General features: G+C 40.9%; 2 protein-coding genes across 2 annotated transcripts in view; one reads left to right on the top strand and one right to left on the bottom strand.

Annotated features, from left to right (window-relative positions):
- Positions 1–25073, bottom strand: part of LOC311050670 (uncharacterized protein) — a gene marked incomplete at its 3' end in the record, with an annotated part of 728236 nt that overhangs the window by 343779 nt on the left and 359384 nt on the right. The gene's annotated exons all lie outside the window — the stretch shown is intronic.
- On the top strand, positions 4513–19203 carry LOC311050054 (NACHT, LRR and PYD domains-containing protein 3-like; the record flags this gene model as incomplete). Its single annotated transcript, XM_084064020.1, has 16 exons — positions 4513–4520; positions 5588–5707; positions 6688–6923; positions 7236–9033; positions 10867–11043; positions 11609–11782; positions 13330–13503; positions 13582–13734; positions 13944–13993; positions 14265–14796; positions 15304–15366; positions 15800–16008; positions 16362–16597; positions 16871–16987; positions 17384–17528; positions 18615–19203. 16 exons carry the CDS (start codon positions 4513–4515, stop codon positions 18926–18928), a joined length of 4506 nt encoding a protein of 1501 aa, XP_083920146.1. The 3' UTR covers positions 18929–19203.

Genomic DNA, 25073 nt, shown 5'->3' with positions numbered 1-25073 from the left:
CAGTTTAAAATAGTTCAACTAGCCGATGTACATTGACACGTTGTACGCTTGTACTAGATCGGCTATTTGAACTATAACAAAAAAAAAGTAAAAAATAGCAAAAAAGTATAAGGATAAGAGGTATGGCGGCACGCAAGATAGGGCCCATGGTGTAAAGAACAGAGCTAATTCAGTTCCAATTTACTACCGTAAGTCTAGAGGGTTTGACTGGTAAAGATTCATTTTGTGTAACATGTTGCATAAAATGTAATATCACTGTGAAGCACACTAATACAATGTAAAATGTGTTATTTTTTTGTTGGTTGTGTATTGTTGTGTTTGTTTGTAAACCCTAGTGTGAAATGAAGCATTTAGTTGTGATTCCTGACATAAAAAATGAAGAAACACGTTTTTTATTCTTTAATTAACCTCAAAGGAAGGAGGACGTAATGTGGCCACCATTCTTGCCTGCCATTCTTGCCTGCCTGCCTGTTAATATATAAAATTGCATAGATGAGGTTTAAGTAGCCTTGACTGCAACTATGATTTACATTATAAAATACACATTCACACAGTATAATGACTGTCTATATTTGCATTACATTTAAATATATATTACATATTACATATATCAGGTAAATATCTACAAACCTCTACCTGTGAATTGTCTTTGTGACGTGTGCGGTGGAAGCTAGGACACAGCTGGACTATTTCACTGTCTCTGTCTCTCTGTAAAAAAGTATTAGGCGGGAATCTAAACACATGCACGCACACGCACACACACACACACACACACACACACACACACACACACACACACACACACACACACACACACACACACACACACACACACAATGTATAAATCTATCTATCTATCTAAGCCTTAAACCATATAACACAGATGATAATGACAATAATAACAGAAACCTTACACTTTAAGGTTTCTCTTATTCCATTTTACTTCCATGTATTGTTACCATGTCTTTCTACATAAAGTATTCAATCAATCAATCAATCAATCAATCAATCAATCAATCAATCAATCAATCAATCAATCAATCAATCAATCCACAACGCCCTAACTTGTTCACACACATACACTTAACTCCATTGGTTATTGTTTTCAAGCTGTTTTACCTACCAGCATACAATCAATGGCAGCCTACTTCCCCTGTTGCCTCTCTGCATGTATGCTCTTGGGGCAGTAATAATAATAATAATAATAATAATAATAATAACCTTTATTTGTATAGCACCTTAGTTTCAAAGAAATGTGAGTCTGCATGTATGTGATAGGGGCAGTTGAATAATTGTCATAAAACTGCAATATTCATTGGCTCATTAAAGCTTAATTTTTTCACTTAGAAAAAATCCACCCCCAACGTTTTGTCGGCATAGGTCCAAAGTTCATGTGTAAAACGTTCCGTGCAGATTAATCAAAAATCCCAGGAGGAGATAGGTTTTAACTGTTTTTCATATAATTCAAAATGGTGGGAGATCTAAAGGTCAGAGGTCAAAAGTGACCTCTGAAAAGTGTGAAAGTTCATCATGAGTAGACGCATGTGTGTATGTAAGTTTTATTGCTGTAGGTCAAACAGGGCATGAGTTGTACCTGTTCAAAGTTGGCATTTTCAATTGAGTGCTATAGCGCCACCTTTTGACGAAAGATTGTGAGATTTATTTCTTGATAGTTTTTCATGACCATCTATCATACGGCCGAGTTTCGTTAAAAGCGTATGCACGGTTCAGCCAGAACTGGCAAAAACGGCAGAAGAAGAAGAAGAAGAAGAAGAAGAAGAAGAAGAAGAAGAAACAGAATAATGCCAATATCAAAACGGAGCCATGCTGGCTGAAAACTGCTGCAAAAAAACGCACTAGCACACTGGTCCTAAGCGAAAGTAAAGTCGGAACTCTGAACTCTCAACAGCCAACACAATTTTCATTCTCATTCTACTACTCTGCCTTGAATGTTCAATTCTGATTGGTCAATGACAGCATACAGTGGTCTATTATTTCTCAATAGCAGACCAATGAAGAACGGACTGTTGCTATGGACAGAGAGTGCACACCTCAATCAATCAATCAACCAATCAACCAATTAGTCAGTCAGTCAGTCAGTCATTCAGTCAGTCAGTCAGAAGTGTTAGTTTTTTTTTTGCCATATCCAATATGGCAGCCATGTAAACAAACCCACAAAGGTCATTCATTTTACAGTTAAACAGTAATCTAAAGAATTTGAAAACATTTGAGATGAAAAATAAGCAATGCACTAGCATATAAGACTAAGGGCAGGTAGACACTGCAGGATATTTGTGACCAAATTTGACTAGGAGACAGTCATCTAGCATTTTTTCATTTTCATTGTTCATGTCATATGAAAGCAGGGAATCATAGCAAAATAATGATGTATTGGTTAATAAGATTGAGTGAATAGTTTGGAAACTACAGCTTATAGAACTGAAGTCAAGTTAAAACTCTTCAGTAGAGAAAAGACCAGTTGAATGGATCTCATTCAAAGATAGTAAACAGGGCTATCAATCCCATCATGCATAGCGGGATTTACATATCCTTTGTTTAATGGTTTAGGGCTAGGCACTCTTTGTTATGTACGCTCTCTGAGACTAAGTGTTTGCCACTGCCCCCTGCTGGAACCGGCTGGTTCCAGTGACCAGGAGGACTTAACTAAGATACCTTTTCACAACAGTTTTAACAAAATATGATTGTTTATACATCTTTATTTGACATTCTCATTAGACACAAGCCAACAGACTAGTGATACCTTTCAAAATGATTGGGTAGAAATAGCGGATTTTACCGCGATTTCGCAATGTTTGGATGGAAACTGAGGATTTTGTTAGCATTGCTAGCACATGCTAGCTCTAACCTTATATTTTTTAACATGTTTATGCATTTATTTCATATTTACATACAAGACAAAACCCCTGATCTGATGCAGATCGGGCTGTGATCGGCAAGGTTTTGGTCACTGTGTGTGAAAGGCTCTGCGAGAGGATGCGGCCACGATAATTGGCCAAGAAGATGTACGCTACAGCCAATGAGAGCACATTACAGCCACCGTGGCTATGGAGGGTCGCTGGACCTAACCACAACAAGCAGTCCCTACCGCAATATTACCGTCGAGTCCTGTATTAAGTTAAACATTATAAAACAAAATGAAAGAGTGAGCGAGCGTGCTCGAGGGGGGGCTGTTTACTTAAGAGGAATTGCACAGAGAGAGAGCGAGTCGGAGAGAGACTGAGAGAGTGAGAGCGAGTGTCTGTGTGTGCAGCGTGTATCAGACAGAGTTGACAGATTTTGCGAGAAATGAGCAACCAGGTTTGTGAAAACAAGCCCAACAAAAGCGAGCACTTTAAACCTATATACAAATACATTGGATATTTGAAAAATAGCCGATCTACAAGCTCACGTTGTAGATCGGCTATCAAAGAAAAATCTTGAAAAAATGTACACAACATATTTTCAGAGGGGGAGGTCTGCGGGCAAATATTAATTTGGGGGTCCTTGTCATGAAAATGTTTGAGAACAACTGGTTCAAACAACATTACGAAACAAGGCAAGCAACAACTAAGTATAAGCAACTACACTTTCGAGCAACTTTACAAAAAAACAATCCCAAAGTCGCTGAAGCCAAATTCCAATACCGAAAATCTCGGCCACTCGCTCACTCCCACTCGGTCACTCCGACTTCTAACCGGAAGTAGTCGGAGTCCAATTGTTCATTTGCTTCTTGGAGGAGGCGAGTGGAGTCGAGTGGTGGAGGCGAGGAGGCTCTCCGCTTCCGCATTGAGCGAGTGTACATGAAGTGTACGCTCGAGCTGCCTCCACAGCTCCTAGTGGCAGACTTCCGCATCACGTGTTTTTTTCCCTTCTCCGGTGACGTATACATGGTCCTCCTCCACATGTGGCCACACAAACAATGCTTGAAACCCGAAACCATGCCGAAAACACCGGCTGCCCCCCCCCCCCCCCCCGCCCTTCGCCCCCGCCGATCAGTCTTTGCGCATCTCGCGCACACACACACACACACACACACACACACACACACACACACACACACACACACACACACACACACACACACACACACACACACAGTGTATTAACTGAAAAGACGCAACAAGCCACTGGCTTTATTGCGTTGTATGATATAAAGCATAATACAATTATATACATTGTAATATATTGTGCACACTTATTCTGTCTCAAAAGCTGATAGTTCATTTCTCTCCGTGCATGCCTCAATGCAGTGCATGGACTACTATAAATTACTGTGACAAAGATTATGTTTAAAATAATGTATTGTATTTATATATAGACTGAATATAGGGTGACTATATTCTGAATTCCCAAAAAGAGGACACTTTACGCTATTTAACTATAGCTGTACTCATTCAATTCTGAACCGACTCTATTAGCTGTGAAGTGGGGGGGATATCACCCAAACTCTCAAAACCCTGGACATTTGAAGGATTTCATTAAAAAAAAACAGACAGCCCCCCAAAAGAGGACATGTCCGGGTAAAAGAGGACGTATGGCCACCCTGCATGAATGATGTAATTCAGAGTCAGACATACTCTGTAATATATGGTGGCTGTTATAAGCAGCAGTGCCGTGCGGGACTGCTGGGGGGGGTGGGGGTTCTGGGGACTGTAGGCCTACGAGCAAAAAGAGGGACGGGTCAGGATTTAATTCATAAATGTAAGTTTGCTCATCCTGGCGCTTCGTTCACTATTTCAGGAATAAATGGCTTTGCACAAAATGTTAACTATAAAGATAACAATGTGGCCATCCACATTGATGAATTGTCTATTCTTATTCTTATAAGAGAGAGAGAGAGAGAGAGAGAGAGAGAGAGAGAGAGAGAGAGAGAGAGAGAGAGAGATAATTTCAAGAAATACACTCCTGCAGTGTGTAATGCTTAACGATCAGATGACTCCCCGACCACTTTAAAAGTCCTACAGTGTGTACCAGCCCTAACACGTCCTGATGGTGATGGGACTATTTTCTTTACTGTAAGCAATGACATCCTTTTTAAAATCAATGACATCATTGTCTCCGCCAGAGGTGGAGAGTATGTTTTCATTCTTGTCCTTCCGTGTGTCCGTCCGTCTCAGCCAAGCTAACATTGGTCAAGCTTCACGTGACACGTGACAATATGTTGTCACCAATGCTTTTGATTGGCTAGCGAGACGCATGACGAAGTAGAAACCTATAAATAGGTGTGTCACTATTTTTTGAAGTGAGCTTCCATCAGCCAAGCTAACATTGGTCAAGTGACACGTGACAATATGTAATATAAATAGGTAAGACAGGATTAATCAGGAACAGTACAGGCGGAGACCTGTGCTCCGAGGAGCACATTTTCTAGTTTTGTGATATTTTTGTGTCAGTTTATTAATATCTTTATTAAGTAGCCATATAATAAGTGGGATAATGAACTCTCAGCCAGTAATTATTGAGAAATAAACCATTATTTCTCAATAATGACCGCTCATTATCCCTTGCTCAGTTCATGTCATTAACAAGTCTTCATCAGAAATATATTAGCCAGAAACATAATGTTTTGTCATTGTGATGATTCCAGAGGAGACAACCAGGGTCAGAGAGCAGAGTCTCCAGGACCCAGCAGTCCGCCAGTGAAGAGACATCGTTCTGTGGAACAACATCCAGACTTCAGTGATGAACCTGGATCTTCACATGCAAAGTAAGATCACTGATCAGGCAACACAGGTGGTGTGATTGAAACCTCTTAGATTTAGTCAGAACCCTGTTAGAGCTGACCACTGAAACTCACGCATGCACATGCACACGCACACGCACACGCACACGCACACGCACACGCACGCACACACACACACACACACACACACACACACACACACACACACACGCATGCAAGCAGTGAAATTCCTTTTTTTTCATGAGATTCATGTCTGGATGGGTGTAACGTTTGTGACAGTGGCATATTTATAGTACTAGAGGTTCGGGCCGGCCCAAACATCATTTACTCAAGTGCTGTACTTAAGTACAATTTTGAGGTATGTTTTACTTTACTGGAGTATTTCCAATTCTCAATAATTTCTACTCTACATTTTAAGAGCAAATATTGTACTTTTTATCCACTACAATTATTTGAAAACTTGAGTTACTAGTTCATTTTCATTATTATTACACCACCTTAACACCACTTCAGACCTATATAAAAAAGCAACGCGTTGTGAGCTATTTTCAAATATATATATACATTTCAAAAGTGAAATGGGACCTTCTTCTACTTTTACTTTTGGTACTTTAAGTATATTTTGATGCCAATACCTTTATACTTTTACTCAAGTACATTTTGAATACCAGACTTATGTACTTGTAACAGACTATTTCTACAGTAGGGTATTGATACTTTTACTTACTTTTACTTCCATCAATGGTGACGGGCCACGGATGTGCGTGCACTACCTTCCTCACACTTTCACTCTCAACCCGTTCATCGCATGCATGCACTGTGTTTACATTTTAGGATATGAGCACGCAGATCGAAGTTTCGTCGGCTCTGAAACATCCCTTTGAAGTCCGATGTACACGGCACATCTTTTTTAGACCCGATCTCCTAGACCAGGGGTTTTAAAAAAAAAAAGGTAGTGCATGACATGTACATTTCAATAAGGTCCAGTGTGTGTCCGTCCACAGAGAGAGGAACAGGAGTGCTTGTGTCCTGACTGAGGAGCCGTCCAGGTGTGCATTGTGTGACCAGGTTTTGAACGATCCGGTGTCTATGACCTGTGGACACAGGTTCTGCAGACAATGTATCATCTCATACTGGGACCAACCTGGTCCACCTGCAGACTATGGCTGCCCCAAGTGTATAGAGACATTGACACAAAGACCTGGACTGCAGACACCTCAACAAATCAGCATTGCACAAAGTAAGGCCTAATATGATACTTCTTACTGTATACTGTATATGTGTTGATCAACAAAACAACAGGTTATCCCAGAAACATTTTGAATCATGGTGAAACGTGTCAACACTTAGTTATTGTAATAACTAATTTATAATAATAAAACATATATAATATGAAGAAAATAAACTCAAATACATTATAATTATAAAAAGACGTATAAAGCATGCGTTTTACAGTGTTTTATTCTTATTTTTTGGCTGGGAATGTAAATTCTAAATCATATATTTCCATAGGATGCAAAGGATGTAACATTGATTAACTGTTCTGTTACAGTGGATGTCAGTCTGCAGGAGGTGTGTAAGACATATATGATCAGTCTGACAAAGCGGTTAGAAGGTCAGAGAGAACACATCACTGGACCAGGGACTGGAACCTCCTTCAACAGGATCTACACAAGGCTCTACATCACAGAGGGAGACAGTGAATGGCTTAATGAACAACATGAGGTGTTGCAGCTTGAGCTTGAGGCATCCAAGATGGAGACAACCCTCCTTGACATGGCAATCGTGTGCTCCGAAATCTTCAAACCCTTACCAGGCAGAGAGATACCCATCCGAATAGTTCTGACCAAGGGCATCGCTGGCATTGGAAAAACATTCTCTGTGTACAAGTTCACTCTGGACTGGGCAGGGCGCTTGGCCAATCAACACATCGATCTCCTGATTCTGTTCTCATTCCGGGAGCTGAACTTGGTCAGAGATGAGCAGTACAGTCTTCTCAAACTGATCCATGATTTCCATCCAACATTAAAGAAGGTCTCAGCAGAGCAGCTTGCTGCCTGTAAGACTGTGTTCATCTTTGATGGATTAGATGAAAGCAGAATATCATTGAACTTCCACAACAGTGACATTGTTTCTGATGTCACAGTGACATCATCAGTGGGCGTGCTGTTGACAAACCTCATCAAAGGAAACCTCCTCCCCTCCACTCAACTCTGGATAACTACGAGACCTGCAGCAGCCAAGCAGATCCCTCCTGCATGTGTTGACAAGGTGACAGAAGTACGAGGGTTCACAGACCCCCAGAAGGAGGAGTACTTCAGGAAGAGATTCAGTGATGAGACGCTAGCCAGCAGAATCATCAAACACATCAATGCATCAAGGAGTCTGTACATCATGTGTTTCATCCCACTCTTCTGTTGGATCGCTGCTACCGTTCTGCAGGTCATGTTGAGGACAGATGAGACAGGACAGCTGCCCAAGACCTTAACTGAGATGTTCATCCACTTCCTATTGGTTCAGACAAAGAGGAAGAAGCTGAAATATGAGTCTCATGAGCTGAATCAACAGCAGCTCAAGGACACTGATTGGAAGGTTCTTCTGAAGCTGGGCAAGCTGGCATTTGAACATCTGGAGGAAGGTAGCATCATGTTCTACCAAGAAGACCTGGAAAAGTGTGGTCTTGATGTGAAAGACACCTCGCTGTACTCAGGAGTGTGCACAGAGATCTTCAAATGGGAGAGTGTGCTCTTCCAGAGAAAGGTCTACTGCTTTGTTCATCTGAGCATTCAGGAGTTTCTGGCTGCAGTCTACCTGTTCCACTGTTTCACTAAGAGGAACATGAAGGTGCTGAAGACATTCCTGAAAGATTATAACACTGACAGTTCTCTGGATGAGTTCCTTAACAAAGCCATGCTTAAAGCCCTGAAAAATAGTAAAAATGGCCACTTCGACCTCTTTGTCCGCTTCCTTCATGGCCTCTCACTGGAGTCCAACCAGAGTCTGTTAGGAGGCCTGCTGGGTCAGACAGAAAACAGTCCAGAGAGCATCCAGAAAGCCATCACCAACTTGAAGGAGATGAACTGCTCCGGCACCTACAATCCTGACAGATGTATCAACATCTTCCACTGTTTGATGGAGATGAAGGATGACTCTCTACACCAGGAGATCCAACAGTTTCTGAAGTCAGAAAACAGATCAGAGAAGAAACTTTCTGACACCCAGTGTTCAGCTTTGGCCTACATGCTGATGTCACTGGAAGTTCTGGATGAGTTGGACCTGCAGACATACAACACATCATGGAAGGGGCGACTGAGACTGTTGCCAGCTGTGAGGAACAGCAGAAAGGCTCTGTAAGTATTCATGTAAAAAATCGAGGAAGTCTCGAGGAGACATACAATTTCTTTAAAAAGAGCGAAAATGTTTCAAAGTTCGCAAAACAGTCAAATCCCCCCGGCGCACAGTAGCAGCACCAGGAGGCCGATTTTTGCAAATCACATTATTGACTTATTCCTACAGATTTTGTCCAAACATCACGCCAATTAGTACATATCATCTATATAGTCATGTGATGAAGTTTGATCTGTCTGAGTTTTCATATTCCATCCTGATTGGCTAAGATTGGCTTCCAATGTTTGCAGGAGTGGCCCGTTTTGAACAAAATGCCTCAAATCATGAACGCAGCTTCCGATTGCCGTGAAACATTGCTGGCCCACAATAAGCTAGTCCCCCCAGGAAAACGCGATTCCGCGATCGCAGAAATTACCGCAGATTTCAAGGCCATCCGTGGATTTCAAAGCCGTCCGCGGATTACAAGGCATAGTGCAGAAAACAAGAAAAATCTCGGTAAAACACTGCCGTATGGAGAAGTATTCTCTTTCTGTGTCAGGGCAGTACGAGCTGCTGCTAAACTCCCCCCTCTTCCCCCTCCTCTCACACACACAGGCACGTAGAGAGAGAGAGAGAGAGAGAGAGGGGGGGAGAGAGTGAGAGTGCTGCGCAGAACTACAACTGAACTTCAAAGCAAGTTAACGATGGCTCGTTGACCCCAATTTGACCACTAGGCAATCAACACTGAACAGCACTAATTAATGGCAGCTGTGATTCTTGTGTCTGTCCGTGCAGCTTAGATATCAAGTAATTCCCTGTAGAGGGACCCTCTCCCTCATGTTCAACTTCAAGTGTGACTTCTAAGTTCTACTTCTCCTCAAAAGGACAACTTTATTATTTCCCATCCTGAATGACAAGCCTAATATTATTATTACATTTGGCTTGTTACATGTGCAATAACTGCAAGCCAATGTTCAGAGGCATTATCAGTATTTGTCTTAATTTATTTAATTCATATTTCTTTACTCGCCAATAATTCAACTGTAAGCCAGTGTTTTGAGACATATTGTCTTGTATTGCTACAAAATAAATGGTAAAAATGCATTCCACATGCATAAATACAAAAATAATAATAAATAAAAAATGATTGGATCGGTGATTGCTATCGGCCTGATCGGACCACCTTTATAACCAGTAACATTGACTCAATTACTATGTTCCACGGTATTTTAGTGTTTTAGAATGGTACTGTATAACAATTAATTGTATCTATTTCATTATGGAATTTACTTGATTATTAAAACTTAATCTATTTTTGCTTGATAACTGGTAATTTCAGGTTGTTTTTTAATGCCCGGAATATTAACGATAAGCCGCAGAATCAAGAATTGCTCCGAGAAGCACATTTTCTTACATTTTTTTTTTACATTTGTTCTTTTGAGAAATGCGTGCATTTTCTTTTAGTTCTGAAAAGTCAATGAACAGTAGCATATAAGTTGTGTGTATTATTCATATTTCTGTTATTTGTCCCCATTGCTGCTAAGCTTAACAGCAATGTACTTTTTTGGAGTTCGATTTCTACCCAGTTCTTTTTGTTTACTAGAAATAGTTTTAACCTAACAAGTTCAATAACATCCATCACGTTTACAATGTTAGAATTTCAATTATGTATAAGTAGTAATAGTAGAAGAGGTAGTAGGATTAGCCTTAGTAATAAAATGAACAATAAGAAGAATAGTATAGTAGTAGTAGTAGTAGTAGTAGTATGTGTGATAGTGCTGTTATGTAATGTGATGCTGTATGAACTGATTGGTTTGTAATATTAAAACATTGTCCCTTTGAATCTGTATTTACAGACTTGTTGGCTGTGTCCTCAGAGATACACACTGTGAGGTTCTGTTCCTAGCTCTCAGCTCTAATCCATCCTATCTGGTTGAATTGGATCTAAGCTATAACGTCTTTGTGAAGGATTCCGGAGTCAAGCGGCTTTGCGATGCACTGAAGAGTCCAAATTCTATACTGCAGATTCTGAGGTCAGTAGGCCGAATTGTGGTGTTTTTTCTTTTTTACTTTCTCTCAAACCTGTCTGTGTCCCCCCCCTCGTGTTCTTTCTGTGGGTTGCAATTCTACGTTGCAGATTGGTCCAGCAGTAAGGTGGTCAGTATCCTGACAATTTACTTGACAAATTGAGAAATTGTCATACAATTGTGATGAACGATTTAATTGTGTTTTCGACGTTGAACATGACTGACCTATTTGAAAATGTTACACTTAAATAGCGGAAATAGCTGATCTACAAGCTCACAATGTGTCACATTGTGAGCTGTGACCCACATTCCCTTGTAAGCAATGAGAGAATTTGAGCACATAAAAATATTTTTTATACATAAATTATATAGTCAGTATTCTTATGGGAGCCAGGTCTGCCTATGGCTGCCTTTCTCTGTGCTGCCTGAGTCTGTACAGAGAAATTATTTTTGGTAAGATTTGTTGTAAAAAGTATGTATCATCCAGTTTCATGAACATGATCATCACCAGAGCATGCAATAAAGACAATTATATAACACAACATGTTCACATGTGTTTATCTCCATTCAGGCTGAGTTACTGTGGCCTCTCGGAGAGATGCTGCGAATATCTGGCCACAGTTCTCTTTTCCAACTCATCTAGTCTTCGAGAATTGGACGTCAGTTTCAATGATCTGCACGATTCAGGGATGCTTCTGCTCTTTCCTGGACTGGAAAGTACACAATGCATACTGGAGGTTCTCAGGTTAGATCAGTTCATTATGTTAAAGCAAAGTTCCGAAAGTTCACAAAATCTCTTCTAGAGAGACTTCCGGTGGGGCACATTCAAGACAATCACGTTGCATGTGTTCTGTCACTGTACGTCAGATCTCACCCAAAAGAAAAAGCTATAAATACGTGATTTAGCGCAAGTCCCATAGGCGCAGGTTTTTAACTGGAATGGAGTTATGACGTCCTGGGATAACATAACATCATAGAAAAGGTAAGAAAACCGTCCGGCGAAATTCTGTTTAAATTCTGGATGAGTAAGTTGCTTAATCATCCAATACCACGATTCACACTGCTTCATGCAGATAATATGTGGCCCAGCATGACAAAGCCTTGTTTTTCATTTCAGATGGAAGTACAAATCATAGCTACAAAATGAAAAAAAAATAAAGCGAAAAAAAAAAACGTATTTAGATTTTGGAACTAAACCTTATAGAATTTAATTGTCTTTGCCGGGCTGTCCACGCACGCGTGTGTGTGTGTGTGTGTGTGTGTGTGTGTGTGTGTGTGTGTGTGTGTGTGTGTTAATGAGGAGTAATTAGTCCAGTTTCAATGCCCATTGTTAGTTTTTTATCATATTTAGTCAAAATCATCCTGTTTTAGTCGACTAAAAGTCAAGCATTTTAGTCTTTATCTTAATCCAAGGAAACGTTAATACATTAGTCTAGTCTAAGTCAATGACAATTATTTTTGCCTTTTAGTTTTTTTGCTTTGTTTTGTTGGCTTAACGTGAAAAAAACCCCCAAAAAACAGCTATCTTCTGCCCACATTGCTTCCCTTTGTTGGATAAAACCAGGCATTATGTTTTGTTCTCCCTACTGGGAGTGTAAGTGTATTTAAAATCTAATACTACTCCTACAAATAGTGTCCAAAACTCACACAAATCGGTACATATTATCAGTATCGGTCAGATTTGTCAGATTCCATCCCCATTACCTATGACTGCCTTCCGAAGTTTGCCAGCCATATGTAGGCTACCCAGCCTGGCGGAGACCTGCGCTCAGAGGATTGTGTGGTCAATATATTTTATATCTTGACATAACAGATGAACCAATGGAATAATAATGTAACTCTATCTATCTAACCACAGATTTTACCATGATCAGCTGGCGTAGTGGAAAAACTTAACAGGAAGTGAAATGTTGCTAGTGGATAGGGCTAACGCTGCTATGGAGATTCAAACATAAGTTGCTATTCGCACATTATTTTCATGTTTTCAAATCAATTTCAGTACCAATGTTTAGATGAGTTGGACCTTCTACATTGAAGATGATTTAGAAGTTCTTAAGAATTTTGATCCGTGATGAAGTAATTTGTTTTCCAAATTTATTCTCACTATGTTTTCTGCTGTTCCTTAAAAAAAAATATGTGTGGGCTCAGCCATGCTTAGGGTGTATTCTTATTTTCTTTCTTTCTTTCTTTCTTTCTTTCTTTCTTTCTTTCTTTCTTTCTTTCTTTCTGTCTTTCTTTCTTTCTTTCTTTCTTTTTTTCTTTCTTTCTTTCTTTCTTTCTTTCTTTCTTCAGATTGAGACAAACCAACCTCACAGAGAAATGCTGTGAGAAATTATCATCATTTCTCAGTTTGAAGTCATGTCGTCTGATAGAGCTGGATTTGAGTTTCAACGAGTTGCGGAATCTAGGCGCAAAGCTGCTTTCTGTTGGACTGGAGAGTCTACACTGCACACTGAAGATCCTGAGGTGAAGAAAGTGTTTTCTCTCTGTGATTTCCACTTGAATATCCGCACCGGTTTGTTAAAAGTGCTCGTTACTTTGTAGGTTGTCATACTGTCTGATTGCAGAGGAAGGCTTTTCTTGTCTGGCCTCAGCTGTGAGCTCCGACCTTTCCCATCTAAAAGAGCTTGACCTCGGCTTCAATCAGCCAGGAAAATCAGGAGAGATGCTCCTTTCGGCTGGACTGGATAAACTCAAGTGAGTAGAGGTGTGAAGTCCATGCTTTGACATGCAGGACGGAGCAGCGAGTGAATAGCCAGAAATGTGGCTATCATCCAACCTGCTCGATTCCTCCGGACTTGCATCTGATCCTCGCCTCGTCGGAGGCGGGACTAAGGCATGAGTGGGGGACGCGAGTGTGACTGTGTCAATGTGTCATATAATGCATGTCTGCTCCCTTCCTACAGTTTGGATCGAGAAGAAGAACACCCACTTCCATCTCAACTCGTCGAAACATGTGAGTTCAGACAGCACTGTTTATACACACACACGCGCGCACGCGCACGCACACACACACACACACACACACACACACACACACACACACACACACACACACAGACACGCACACGCACGCACACACACACACACACACACACACACACACACACACACACACACACACACACACACACACACACACACACACACACACACACACACAGTTACATACTGTAATGTACTGGGACATTTCATATTGTCACATCTCTTCTGGTTCTCTCCATCAGGTGGCTGTCCTCTCACACTGGACACAAACACAACATACAGAACACTCTCCCTGTCTGAAAACAACAGAAAGGCGGCACGGACGATACGTCAGTCGTATCCTGACCATCCAGACAGATTTCTGAACTTTCCACAAGTTCTGTGTACAGAGGGTCTGACTGGTCACTGTTACTGGGAGGTAGAGTGGAGTAGAGAGGTTTATATAGCAGTGGCTTACAGAGGAATCAACAGGGGAGGACATGGTGATGACTGTAGGTTAGGATACAATGACAAGTCCTGGAGTCTGTTATGTAACAGTGAAACCAACAGATACACTGCCATTCACAATAAGAAGAGAACTGTCCTCCCTGTCCGTCCCTCTGGCTGCAACAGAGTAGGAGTGTATGTGGACTGGCCTGCTGGCATTCTGTCCTTCTACAGAGTGTCCTCTGACACGCGCAGATACCTGTACACCATACAGTCCACATTCACTGAACCCCTCTATCCTGGGTTCAAGGTGGGGACTGACTCCTCAGTGTCTTTGTTTCAGATAGGGTAAGTTGCACACACACACACACACACACACACACACACACACACACACACACACACACACACACACACACACACACACACACACACACACACACACACACACACACAGATAAGCGTACAAGAAAATATAATCCCTTCGGCTGGTGGAGATAGTAATATATGAGAATGACCATTGATAATAATGTTTGTATTACTATATTTGTGAGGACATCAACATTTTAGCAATTATCAATGTCATTTTTACTTTTTTTCCCCATGTTTAACCCTAACGCAGAAGCCTGAGTTATACTTACAGTAGTAAAAATATCCGATCTACAAGCTCACAATGCATTGCAGCATGACACTTTGTGAGCTCTTACATCTATTTTTACTCTTTTATATATTTTAGAAAGTATAAAATAGCGCTTAATTGATTAAAACCAGGTAAAGACCAAACTTATGGCATACAGTATCATAATATTATGATATCCAAACTGCCTGACTTTTTTGTTGTTCCTTGTCTTTCAGACCAGTCATTCCATCCAGTTTTTCACCCAGCGTGCACACAGAACACACAACCAATGAATACAGGTAACTCATCCTAAATAGCTTCATTGGTGCCTTTCTATACAGATGTAGAACCCTGGTGCGCTGGACGATGTTTTTTTTTTTTTATTATTATTATTATTATTATCATACAGTACAAATAAAAGGTTTGGTTCTAGCCAAACCTCTCAGCTTAGAGTGTGTGTGTGTGTGTGTGTGTGTGTGTGTGTGTGTGTGTGTGTGTGTGTGTGTGTGTGTATATATGCCTGGACCCAAGCCGTGAGGTGCACCTACTGTACTGTTTGACGATATACTTAGTATACAACCTGTGTCTTTGAGCCCATCAGCTGATCACTCTCCTCAGCTGAGTCTTCCTGTTTCCACTAACATGTTGCTTCTATTCAACCAACAACTGGCATTGTAATCATTGCAACATGTCGCAAGATGAGACCTAAACAATCTTTGTTTTGTGTCACAGGTTCAAGTTCCCTGGGGTGGGACTGTTCCAGTGCAATCTGACAGGGTTGGTGTTTGGAACGACAGGGGAAGGAGAAGTCCTCTACAGGACTGTTCAGTGGGATGAAAGATGGTACCAGTCAACACGAAGGACTCCTGCAGGGCCACTCTTTGACATCAAGTGTCCTCAGGTGTGCCAGCTACACCTGCCACACTGTGACATCACACCCGGTGAGGCACTGCGCTTAGCATTGTCCAATCATTTTTAAGAAATTAGACTTTTCAAATTTCAGAAAATTCTTTAAATCCAATATGGAATTTTGTATGTGATGGTTTGCACATTTTGTAACATTGGATATATGATGTTTAAAAGGGAAGTTTATATTTACATACAAATATAGTTAACATACAACATTATCCAACACTTCCACAATACCTTCTGTGTGCTGAGAATGAAAATCACAGCCAGCCTACATAAAACTCTATAGGCTCAGTTCACAGAATGCAAAAAGTGTTGTGTTTGTCCTCCTTAGGATTTATGTTAAATATCTGTAAAATGTGAAATCTTTTTTTTGTTTAAACAGGTGATGATAACCTTTGTGTGGCCCACATCGCAGATGGTGGGATGGACCTTTTAGAACCACTGAAGGTGACCAAGACTCATGTGGTTGTAAACGTCACCCACCTGTCTCTGTTTGGACTCCTGTGGAAGCTTTTCAACTACTCAAAACCAACCATTGGTCAAGTTCTGCTGTTCCTTCGACCGTCAACATTTGAGATGAAAGTATTCCTGCTGCCAAGCAATGTGCCTATTGAAGAGGTAAAATATGTTATCTGTTAAGTAGATTGTATCTCAGAGAGGTGTAATATGTCAAGGTAGACTGTACCAAGAAAGTAGTCGATCTACAGTACAAAGCCTGAAAGTTAACCATCTGGTCAAGTTGTGTTGGTGTCATTGTAGGTGATTGCAAGGTCTAACAACTTAGAGGATACATGCATGGACACTGCCTCGTACTGTTGGTGTCATTGTAGGTGAAAGTGCAACGTTTAGTGTATAGATACTTGGACATGACCTCATTCTGTGTCATTGTAGGTGATGGCAAGGCCTAACAACAAAGAGGATAAATTCATCGACACTACCTCAGAGTGTGAGCTCATCCCAACACAACGCTACAGTCTGCACTGTGCTTCACATGAAGTGCAACCTGAGGTATGCACACTGATACTATAACCTGTGTTTATGGTGAAATTGCAACCCGAGTTCATCATATGGTAGAATGACAACCTGATTTGTCATTTGCTTGACTCCATTTTCAACTGGGATGGAGTCAGGAAAACTGATGATTACTTATACTTTCCACTGAAACTGCAAGTCATACTACCACCACCACTACTACTTACTTACTTACTTACTTATACTTACTTACTTACTTACTTGCTTGCTTGCTTAGTTACTTACTTACTTACTTACTTACTTACTTACTTACTTACTTACTTACTTACTTACTTACTTACTTACTTACTTACTTACTTACTACTACTATAACTACTGCTACTACAGTGATACAATGCAGTTGTAATACACTTAGGTATTTTGTGTCTATAGGCTGTGACTTATCGTCTGAACTATGGACCAAATTACCATCCATTGTTTGAGGTGTTCATGGATGTTGAGACAATAGAAGACGTCACATTGGCCGTGCGGGGACCTGAGGACAAGCCGGTGTGGCAGCAACGCATTAAACTCAGAGGTAAATCTAGAGTTCAAATCAAAAACCACCTGGAGTGGAAAAAGCAGCACCCCAAAATAAATACTGCAAGACAGTGGCTCAGATGTAGTTTCTCATTTTATTGCGATCTCGCAATAAAATTTGATTTGAGTTGTATACATAGCTGAGCAACCACTGCCTAAACTAAGAAGGCATCCAGAGAAAGTGCACCGTTTTTTCTTTCTTAAATCTAGAGTTGTAGGGCAGTGGGAGCCATTTTGTGGTGCCACAGATCCAAATCCCATTCATTTTTCTCATAGAGATTTTCATGAATTATTTTAAACCTAGAACCAAGCCATCCAGGCTCCTGGTGATTCATGGCCATAAAACATTTGATTCTGTGCCCAAAAAAATATTTGAAAACCGCAAAAGGGCATTTATTAAATATAATATATAATATGATTAAATATAAAAAATATTTGTTGACACAGAATCAAATGTTTTATGGTCATGATTCAACAGGATCCTAGATGGCTTGGTTCCAGGCTGAAATTAATTAATATAAATATTTTTTTGGAAATCTCTATGGGAAGAATTAACAGGCTTTCAATCTTTGGCACCACAAAATGGAACTGTACTTAAGTACAATTTTGAGGTATTTTGACTTTACTTGAGTATTTCCAATTTTCAGTACTTTTACTTCTTCCCCACTACATCTCAGAGGCAAATATTGTACTTTTACTCCACTACAATTATTTGAAAACTTTAGATACTAGTTACTTTGTGGATTTTGATTATTGTTACAAAACAAACATACCGATCTACAAGCTTGTAGATCTGCTTTTTTCACTACTTCTTAAAAGTTGTGTTTTTCTAATTCATGGAATTTCTTAGATTTAATTATTTTAAAGAATGTATGAATATGTTTTTAATCCATGAAAATTAAAATCTTTAAAATGACTAAAAACCAAATGTAGGAAACTAAAAATAACGGGATATTTACTCGCGACCCATAAAACCTTGTCCGTGACCCACAAATGGGTCCCGACCCAGTGTTTGGGAAACAGTGAGTTAGAATGTTTATAAAATAATTGTAACTGGAAATAAGACATCATGTTTTTCCTCCAGGTCGTCTAGGCACCGGCGCCAGTCAGCCAAACGTCTCGACGACATCGCAGGAAGCGGAGATGCTGCGGTCAGATTTTGTCAAGCGGGTGTCGGAACCCGTGCTCAGAGCCCTGCTGGACCATCTGTTGGACGAGAAGATTGTCAACGACGAAGAGATGAACCTGATCAGAGCAGAGAAATACAGAGACGAGAAAGCGCGGCAGTTCATCGACATGGTGCGAAATAAAGGGAAGGTGGCCGTTTCAAAGATGATCGCTGCGCTCCTTGAGCTAGATCCCACCCTTTATGAGGATCTCGGTTTGGGCAAACGTTGATTTGACATTTACAGAAGGCTCTTCTGTAATCACCAGCATCTCTCATCTCTTGGCCGTTTGTCAGGACGTTTTAGATTGAAAAACAGGAAACAACAAAGTCTTATGCACACCGGATCGGCTCAGAGCAGGTGCGTAGGCAGGGATTAAATGTAGAGAATTTAAAAAAAGAGAGAGAGATGTCTGAAGAAGCTCTATTGATCGAGACAAATAAAATTGTCCCTATTGTGCATGTACAGTAGATGAACAAACTAAAATAAACATAGATTATTGTGACTTTTCTTTTTAACCACCTCATTGTGGATTAATACAATTTTGTTTTATTTTATTTTTTCATTTTGCAAACATCTGAATCCTATTGCCACTTTTTATGTCTTACTTATTTTGGTTTACATGATTTATTGTGATTTTCCATTTAAAATCTGACTCCTACATATTTACGTTTCTGTATCCAAAAGTGTCTATTTCATTGTGAGTAGTTCGCCGTTGTTAAATATCTTTACCACTGAGTATTTCTATCCACTCTACATTTATAAGTACTGCTGTTTGTGTGTATTTTCACCATTGTTGCCTGCTATTGAGATAGTATATGACAGTAAATTACGTTAATTAATTGTATTCATTCTGTTTGCTACTGCTGTTAAATAATGTTACAGTTGTTACATTGCAAAAACACGAATGAGGAGGGAGACCACTGTACAATGCACAATAATAGTTTTAATGCCTTTAAATATGTCTATTTTTACAACTTTTGTTTAGGCAAACAAACATACAAATGATTAAAAAGCTTGACTCTGCAATGCGTTTGGAGTGCAAAAACTCTCCCTCAGGCCTCCTTCATTGGAGTTTTGCCTCCTTGGGAACCCTGGAACATTCCACTATTTTGTGTGGCACAGTTGTTGGTTCTAAAATAGTTTCTGACAGACTGAGGGATGACATACAGTAGCAACAAAGCCAGTCATCAAATGTGATTGTAAAGCATGTAGCAATGGCATGTAGGTTGGTATCAGATGATATGATAGCTCTTTATTACATTTATTATACTGTAGATAATTATCTTTATTTTTTTGTTAATTGTTCAGCCACTCTTAAGAGCAGGGAGCTACATAGACTATGTGACGACCAGGAATAATTTCTTCCATAAATGTTAGTTTTTATGATGGAATGTATTGCAACTTGAATGTAGGTATCATTTTTTTCTACATTGTACAAAATGAGTATCACAGCTATTCTATGAATGCATTTTATCTGCTTATTGCAAATGGTAAAGCTCTCAGTTTTAATAAAAGTCATGAACCATACAGTATTTTTGTCATTTGTAGTTATGATAATGAGTGTTTGACTCTAGTGGAAAACAGGCAGAAATAAACCTGCATATATTGCTAATTATGTCTCCGTTATGACCACTTTTATGCTCTAGACGTGTGAGAACAAAATATAATTTCCTATTTAAGCTCGTCTTTAATACAGATGCAAATACACCTGGGGCGGCCATAGCTGAATGGTTAGTGAACCCGCCTAGGGAGCCAGAGGCCCTGGTTGCCCCAGGTTCGATTCCAGGCCAGGTCAGCATATGTGTCGATGAAATGAAATTTGTCCCTGAGCAAGACTTTTAACCCCTAATTGCTCACAGGTTCTCATTGGAAACAAGACCGCAAGGACTTTCATGAACGACCTGTTAAAAGGAATTATCCTTATCCTTTTACATCATTAGAGGAGACTGTACTGAACGCCCTTTTCTAGTTATTAAGAATCAGAATTCTGAAGCTTTCCACACAAAAAAGTGGGTGAATTATTTGTTTCCACACATACTCCAGTTTGTAGTATTCCGTGGGATGAGAGAGGATAGAGGTAGACTGTAGTTATCAACCGTAGTGCTGAGGTCAAGCAGCACCAGAATGGCACAGTCTCCTGAGTCAGCTGTTAGGGCGGATTCAGACTATGGTCCCGGGTGCGCACCCCGGACCACATGGCAGATGTTGTGGTAGTGTGAACGTAGCGAACCGTTCCCCGTAACGCATCACCATACCGTACCCGAAACCACCTGGGGAGGTAGTCTCGGGTCCGATTGCTGCGGACTCGGGAACGGAACGTTGCAGTGTGACTGTGAATCCATCCGTACCAAGAGAAGGAAGTGGACTGCTAATCATATATCCTTTATATATTTTTTATAACTACACATTATTTTAGCTGGGTTATACCTTCTCATAGTTCTACTTGAATGTTGACAAGAAATAATAGTCCCGCTAGTGTTTGAGTTGCGCGAGCTGTGGAAAAACATAAACAAAAATCACATGTGTAGTGAACGTGTATATAAGGATAAATATACCAAGGATTAGCCCGTGACGTCACTGCTAAAATACCAAGGATGCATCAGTGACGTCACGATCATATTGATAATAACAGAGACGCGAGAGACGACGTTACAGTTTGAGGTTTCAAAGACCAACGCACACGCTGCTTTGGTTGTGTATTGTTTTTCAGTTATTATTATAACTCAAGACAATGTCAGGAACACAGTCAAACTTTATTATGCACTCTAAACTCTGGCAAGTGACTCTTCTTCTGTGAATGACATTCTCTCTATCTCCCAAAGCCCCATAGTCAACAGCGCCCCCATGAGACACATATTTACCATTACTGCTAAATGAAATGTACTCGAGTACGGAATAATTTTGGCCAGTGTGAATGCTGTCCAGCTGGGAGAAGCCAATCGTACTCGGGAACTGTTCGAATCAATCGGACCCAGTCTGAAGTAATAGGTTGTTTGTGACCTTTAAAGGGATATTTCACTTTCCAACCAGTTTGGGGTCATTTTAACGTCTACTCTGGCTTTTGTGAAAAGTTTTTAGGACAGTTTTTAAGTTGGTTGATTCAGTATTTAGATGAAATTCATTTTATCAGACACGCCCCCTTCCTATACAAACCCATTGTAACTTCAAACTCCATTTTAACCATGATAGATTAATTGAAAACGTCCAACTCATACTGCCCTCCTAATGCTTTTTCGATTACTTTTTCCATTAATTTTATTTTATTTTATTTTTTATTTCCCAAAAAAGTATGAAAAATAAATGAAAATATAGCTGCAAGCAGCGATAATATGGGGCCAGGAGAGAGAAAGAGAAATGATAATTCCTTTAAAAGGTCAGTTCATGAAAGTCCTTGCGGTCTTGTTTCCAATGAGGGCCTGTGAGCAATTAGGGGTTAAGAGTCTTGCACAGGGACAAATTTCATGTCATCGACACATTTGCTGACCTCGCCTGGAATCGTACCTGGGGCAACTAGAGCCTCTGGCTCCCTAGGCGGGCTCACTAACCACTCATCTATGGCCGACCCTCAGAGAGAGAGAGAGAGAGAGAGAGAGAGAGAGAGAGAGAGAGAGAGAGAGAGAGAGAGAGAGAGAGAGAGAGAGAGAGAGAGAGAGAGAGAGAGAGAGAGAGAGAGAGAGAGAGAGAGAGAGAGAGAGAGAGAGAGAGAGAGAGAGAGAGAGAGAGAAAAAACGGAATAGATTGAAGATAGAAACGGAATAGATCGAAGAGACAGAGAGAGAGACATGGAAACGGAATAGATTGAAGAGAAAGACATGGAAACGGAATAGATTGAAGAGAAAGACATGGAAACGGAATAGATTGAGTCATGTTTTTTACAATTCAACTTAAATGAGTGTGCATCAAGTGAGGCTTGAACCAGCAACCTTGTGGTCGTGAGGCACTCTTAGGTAGCTGCAACACTACCTATAGTGCTATAGCTTTGTCCAGGCTGATATTGTCTGTTGAGGATCACAAACTCTTGCCTTCTGTCATGACCCAAGCCCCTGTTTCACTAACACTAAGATCACTCGTTCACAAACCATTTACCAATTAAGAAATTGTACATCTCCTCAGAAGTAAAACTAGTGAAAGTAGCCGATCTACAAGCTCACAAACCATTAAAAGTTGTCAGATTGTACATCGGCTATTTTCACAATGAATTATGTTATACATTGAAAAAACATACTCTCATTGCTATCTGAAAAGTTGTGAGATTGTAGATCAGCTGTATGTAAAAAACACTCAATTAAGTATTTCATGTTATCTTTAACAATTGCAGATGTATTCATTGATAGTCATGTTGTGTGAAATGCAACTTAGATGAAGTCTGCACCAAGTGAGGCTTGAACTGGTGACCTTCAGGTTGTGGGGCACACATTTAAGCGAGAAGCCACCAACAGACAAGAACCTGTGAAAAAGGAGATCACACAGATCATACAGTTTCACGCAAATAGCTGAAAAATCCTGGGTTTAAGTGTTTTTCAAACTGCTCAAGATTGCGGACAATCAAAGGGCGGTGCTTACTGGTCAACGTGATAGATGTGTTCCTCATTAGTCAAGGCACATGTGTAAGCAGGTGTAATGGCTGTCGGCCAAACGAGGCATGACTTTTGCCTGTTTAAAGTTTGCATTTTCAAAAAATTGCTATAGCGCCCCCGTTTGACCAATTGGAGTAAGATTGGTTTCAGTGATATTTGGAATGGCCCTTTACATTTCTGCAAAGTTTCAAAGAATGGTAAGTCTGCATGTATGTGTTAGGGGCAGATGAATCATTGTCATAAAACTGCAATATTCATTGGCTCATTAAAGCTTCATTTTTTCACTTATGGAAGATATTTTGCAAAAGTTTTTTGGTATAGGTCCAAAGTTCATGTGTAAAAAGTTTTGTGCAGATTACTCAAAAATCCCAGGAGGAGATAGGTTTTAACTGTTTTTCATATAATTCAAAATGGTGGGAGATCTAAAGGTCAGAGGTCAAAAGTCAGAGTGTGAAAGTTGTTCAGCATGAGGAGACGCATGTGTGCATCGAAGTTTCATGGCTGTAGGTGAAACAGGGCATGAGTTGTACCTGTTCAAAGTTGTCATTTTCAACTGAGTGCTAAAGCGCCACCTTTTGACGAAAGATTGTGAGATTTATTTTTTGATCGTTTTTCATGACCATCTATCATATGGCCGAGTTTCATAAAAAGCGACTGCACGGTTCAGCCAGAACTGGCAAAAACGGCGGAAGAAGAAGAAGAAGAAGAAGAAGAAGAATATAGCTGCAAGCAGCAATGAGCGGTTTCAAGAAAACTGGCAGAGTGGCAGACTGGCAGACTGGCAGACTGTGACAGAGTGGCAGACTGGCAGACTGTGACAGACTGGCAGACTGGCAGACTGTGACAGAGTGGCATACTGGCAGACTGGCAGACTGTGACAGAGTGGCAGACTGGCAGACTGGCAGACTGTGACAGAGTGGCAGACTGGCAGACTGGCAGACTGTGACAGACTGTGGCAGACTGGCAGACTGGCAGACAGACAGACTGTGGCAGACTGGCAGACTGGCAGACAGACAGACAGTGACAGAGTGGCAGACTGGCAGACTGGCAGACTGTGATAGACTGGCAGACTGGCAGACTGTGACAGAGTGGCAGACTGGCAGACTGGCAGACTGGCAGACTGTGACAGAGTGGCAGACTGGCAGACAGACAGACTGTGACAGAGTGGCAGACTGGCAGACTGGCAGACAGACAGTGACAAAGTGGCAGACTGGCAGACTGGCAGACTGTGACAGAGTGGCAGACTGGCAGACTGGCAGACAGACAGACAGACTGTGGCAGACTGGCAGACAGACAGACAGACAGACAGACAGTGACAGAGTGGCACACTGGCAGACTGTGACAGAGTGGCAGACTGGCAGACTGTGACAGAGTGGCAGACTGGCAGACTGTGACAGAGTGGCAGACTGGCAGACTGGCAGACTGTGACAGACTGGCAGACTGGCAGACTGGCAGACTGTGACAGAGTGGCAGACAGACAGACAGACAGACAGACAGACAGACAGACAGACTGTGACAGAGTGGCAGAGTGGCAGACTGGCAGACAGACAGACTGTGACAGAGTGGCAGACTGGCAGACTGGCAGACAGACAGACAGTGACAGAGTGGCAGACTGGCAGACAGACAGACAGACAGTGACAGAGTGGCAGACTGGCAGGCAGACAGACAGACAGACAGACAGACAGACAGACAGACAGACAGACAGACAGTGACAGAGTGGCAGACTGGCAGACTGGCAGACAAACAGACAGACAGTGACAGAGTGGCAGACTGGCAGACAGACAGACAGACAGACAG

This window comes from Gymnoscopelus microlampas (assembly GCF_963454915.1).
Source record: "Gymnoscopelus microlampas genome assembly, chromosome: 8".
Lineage (NCBI taxonomy): Eukaryota > Metazoa > Chordata > Actinopteri > Myctophiformes > Myctophidae > Gymnoscopelus > Gymnoscopelus microlampas.
The sequence above is the reverse complement of the archived record's forward strand: the minus strand, read 5'-3'. Positions and strand labels throughout refer to the sequence as shown.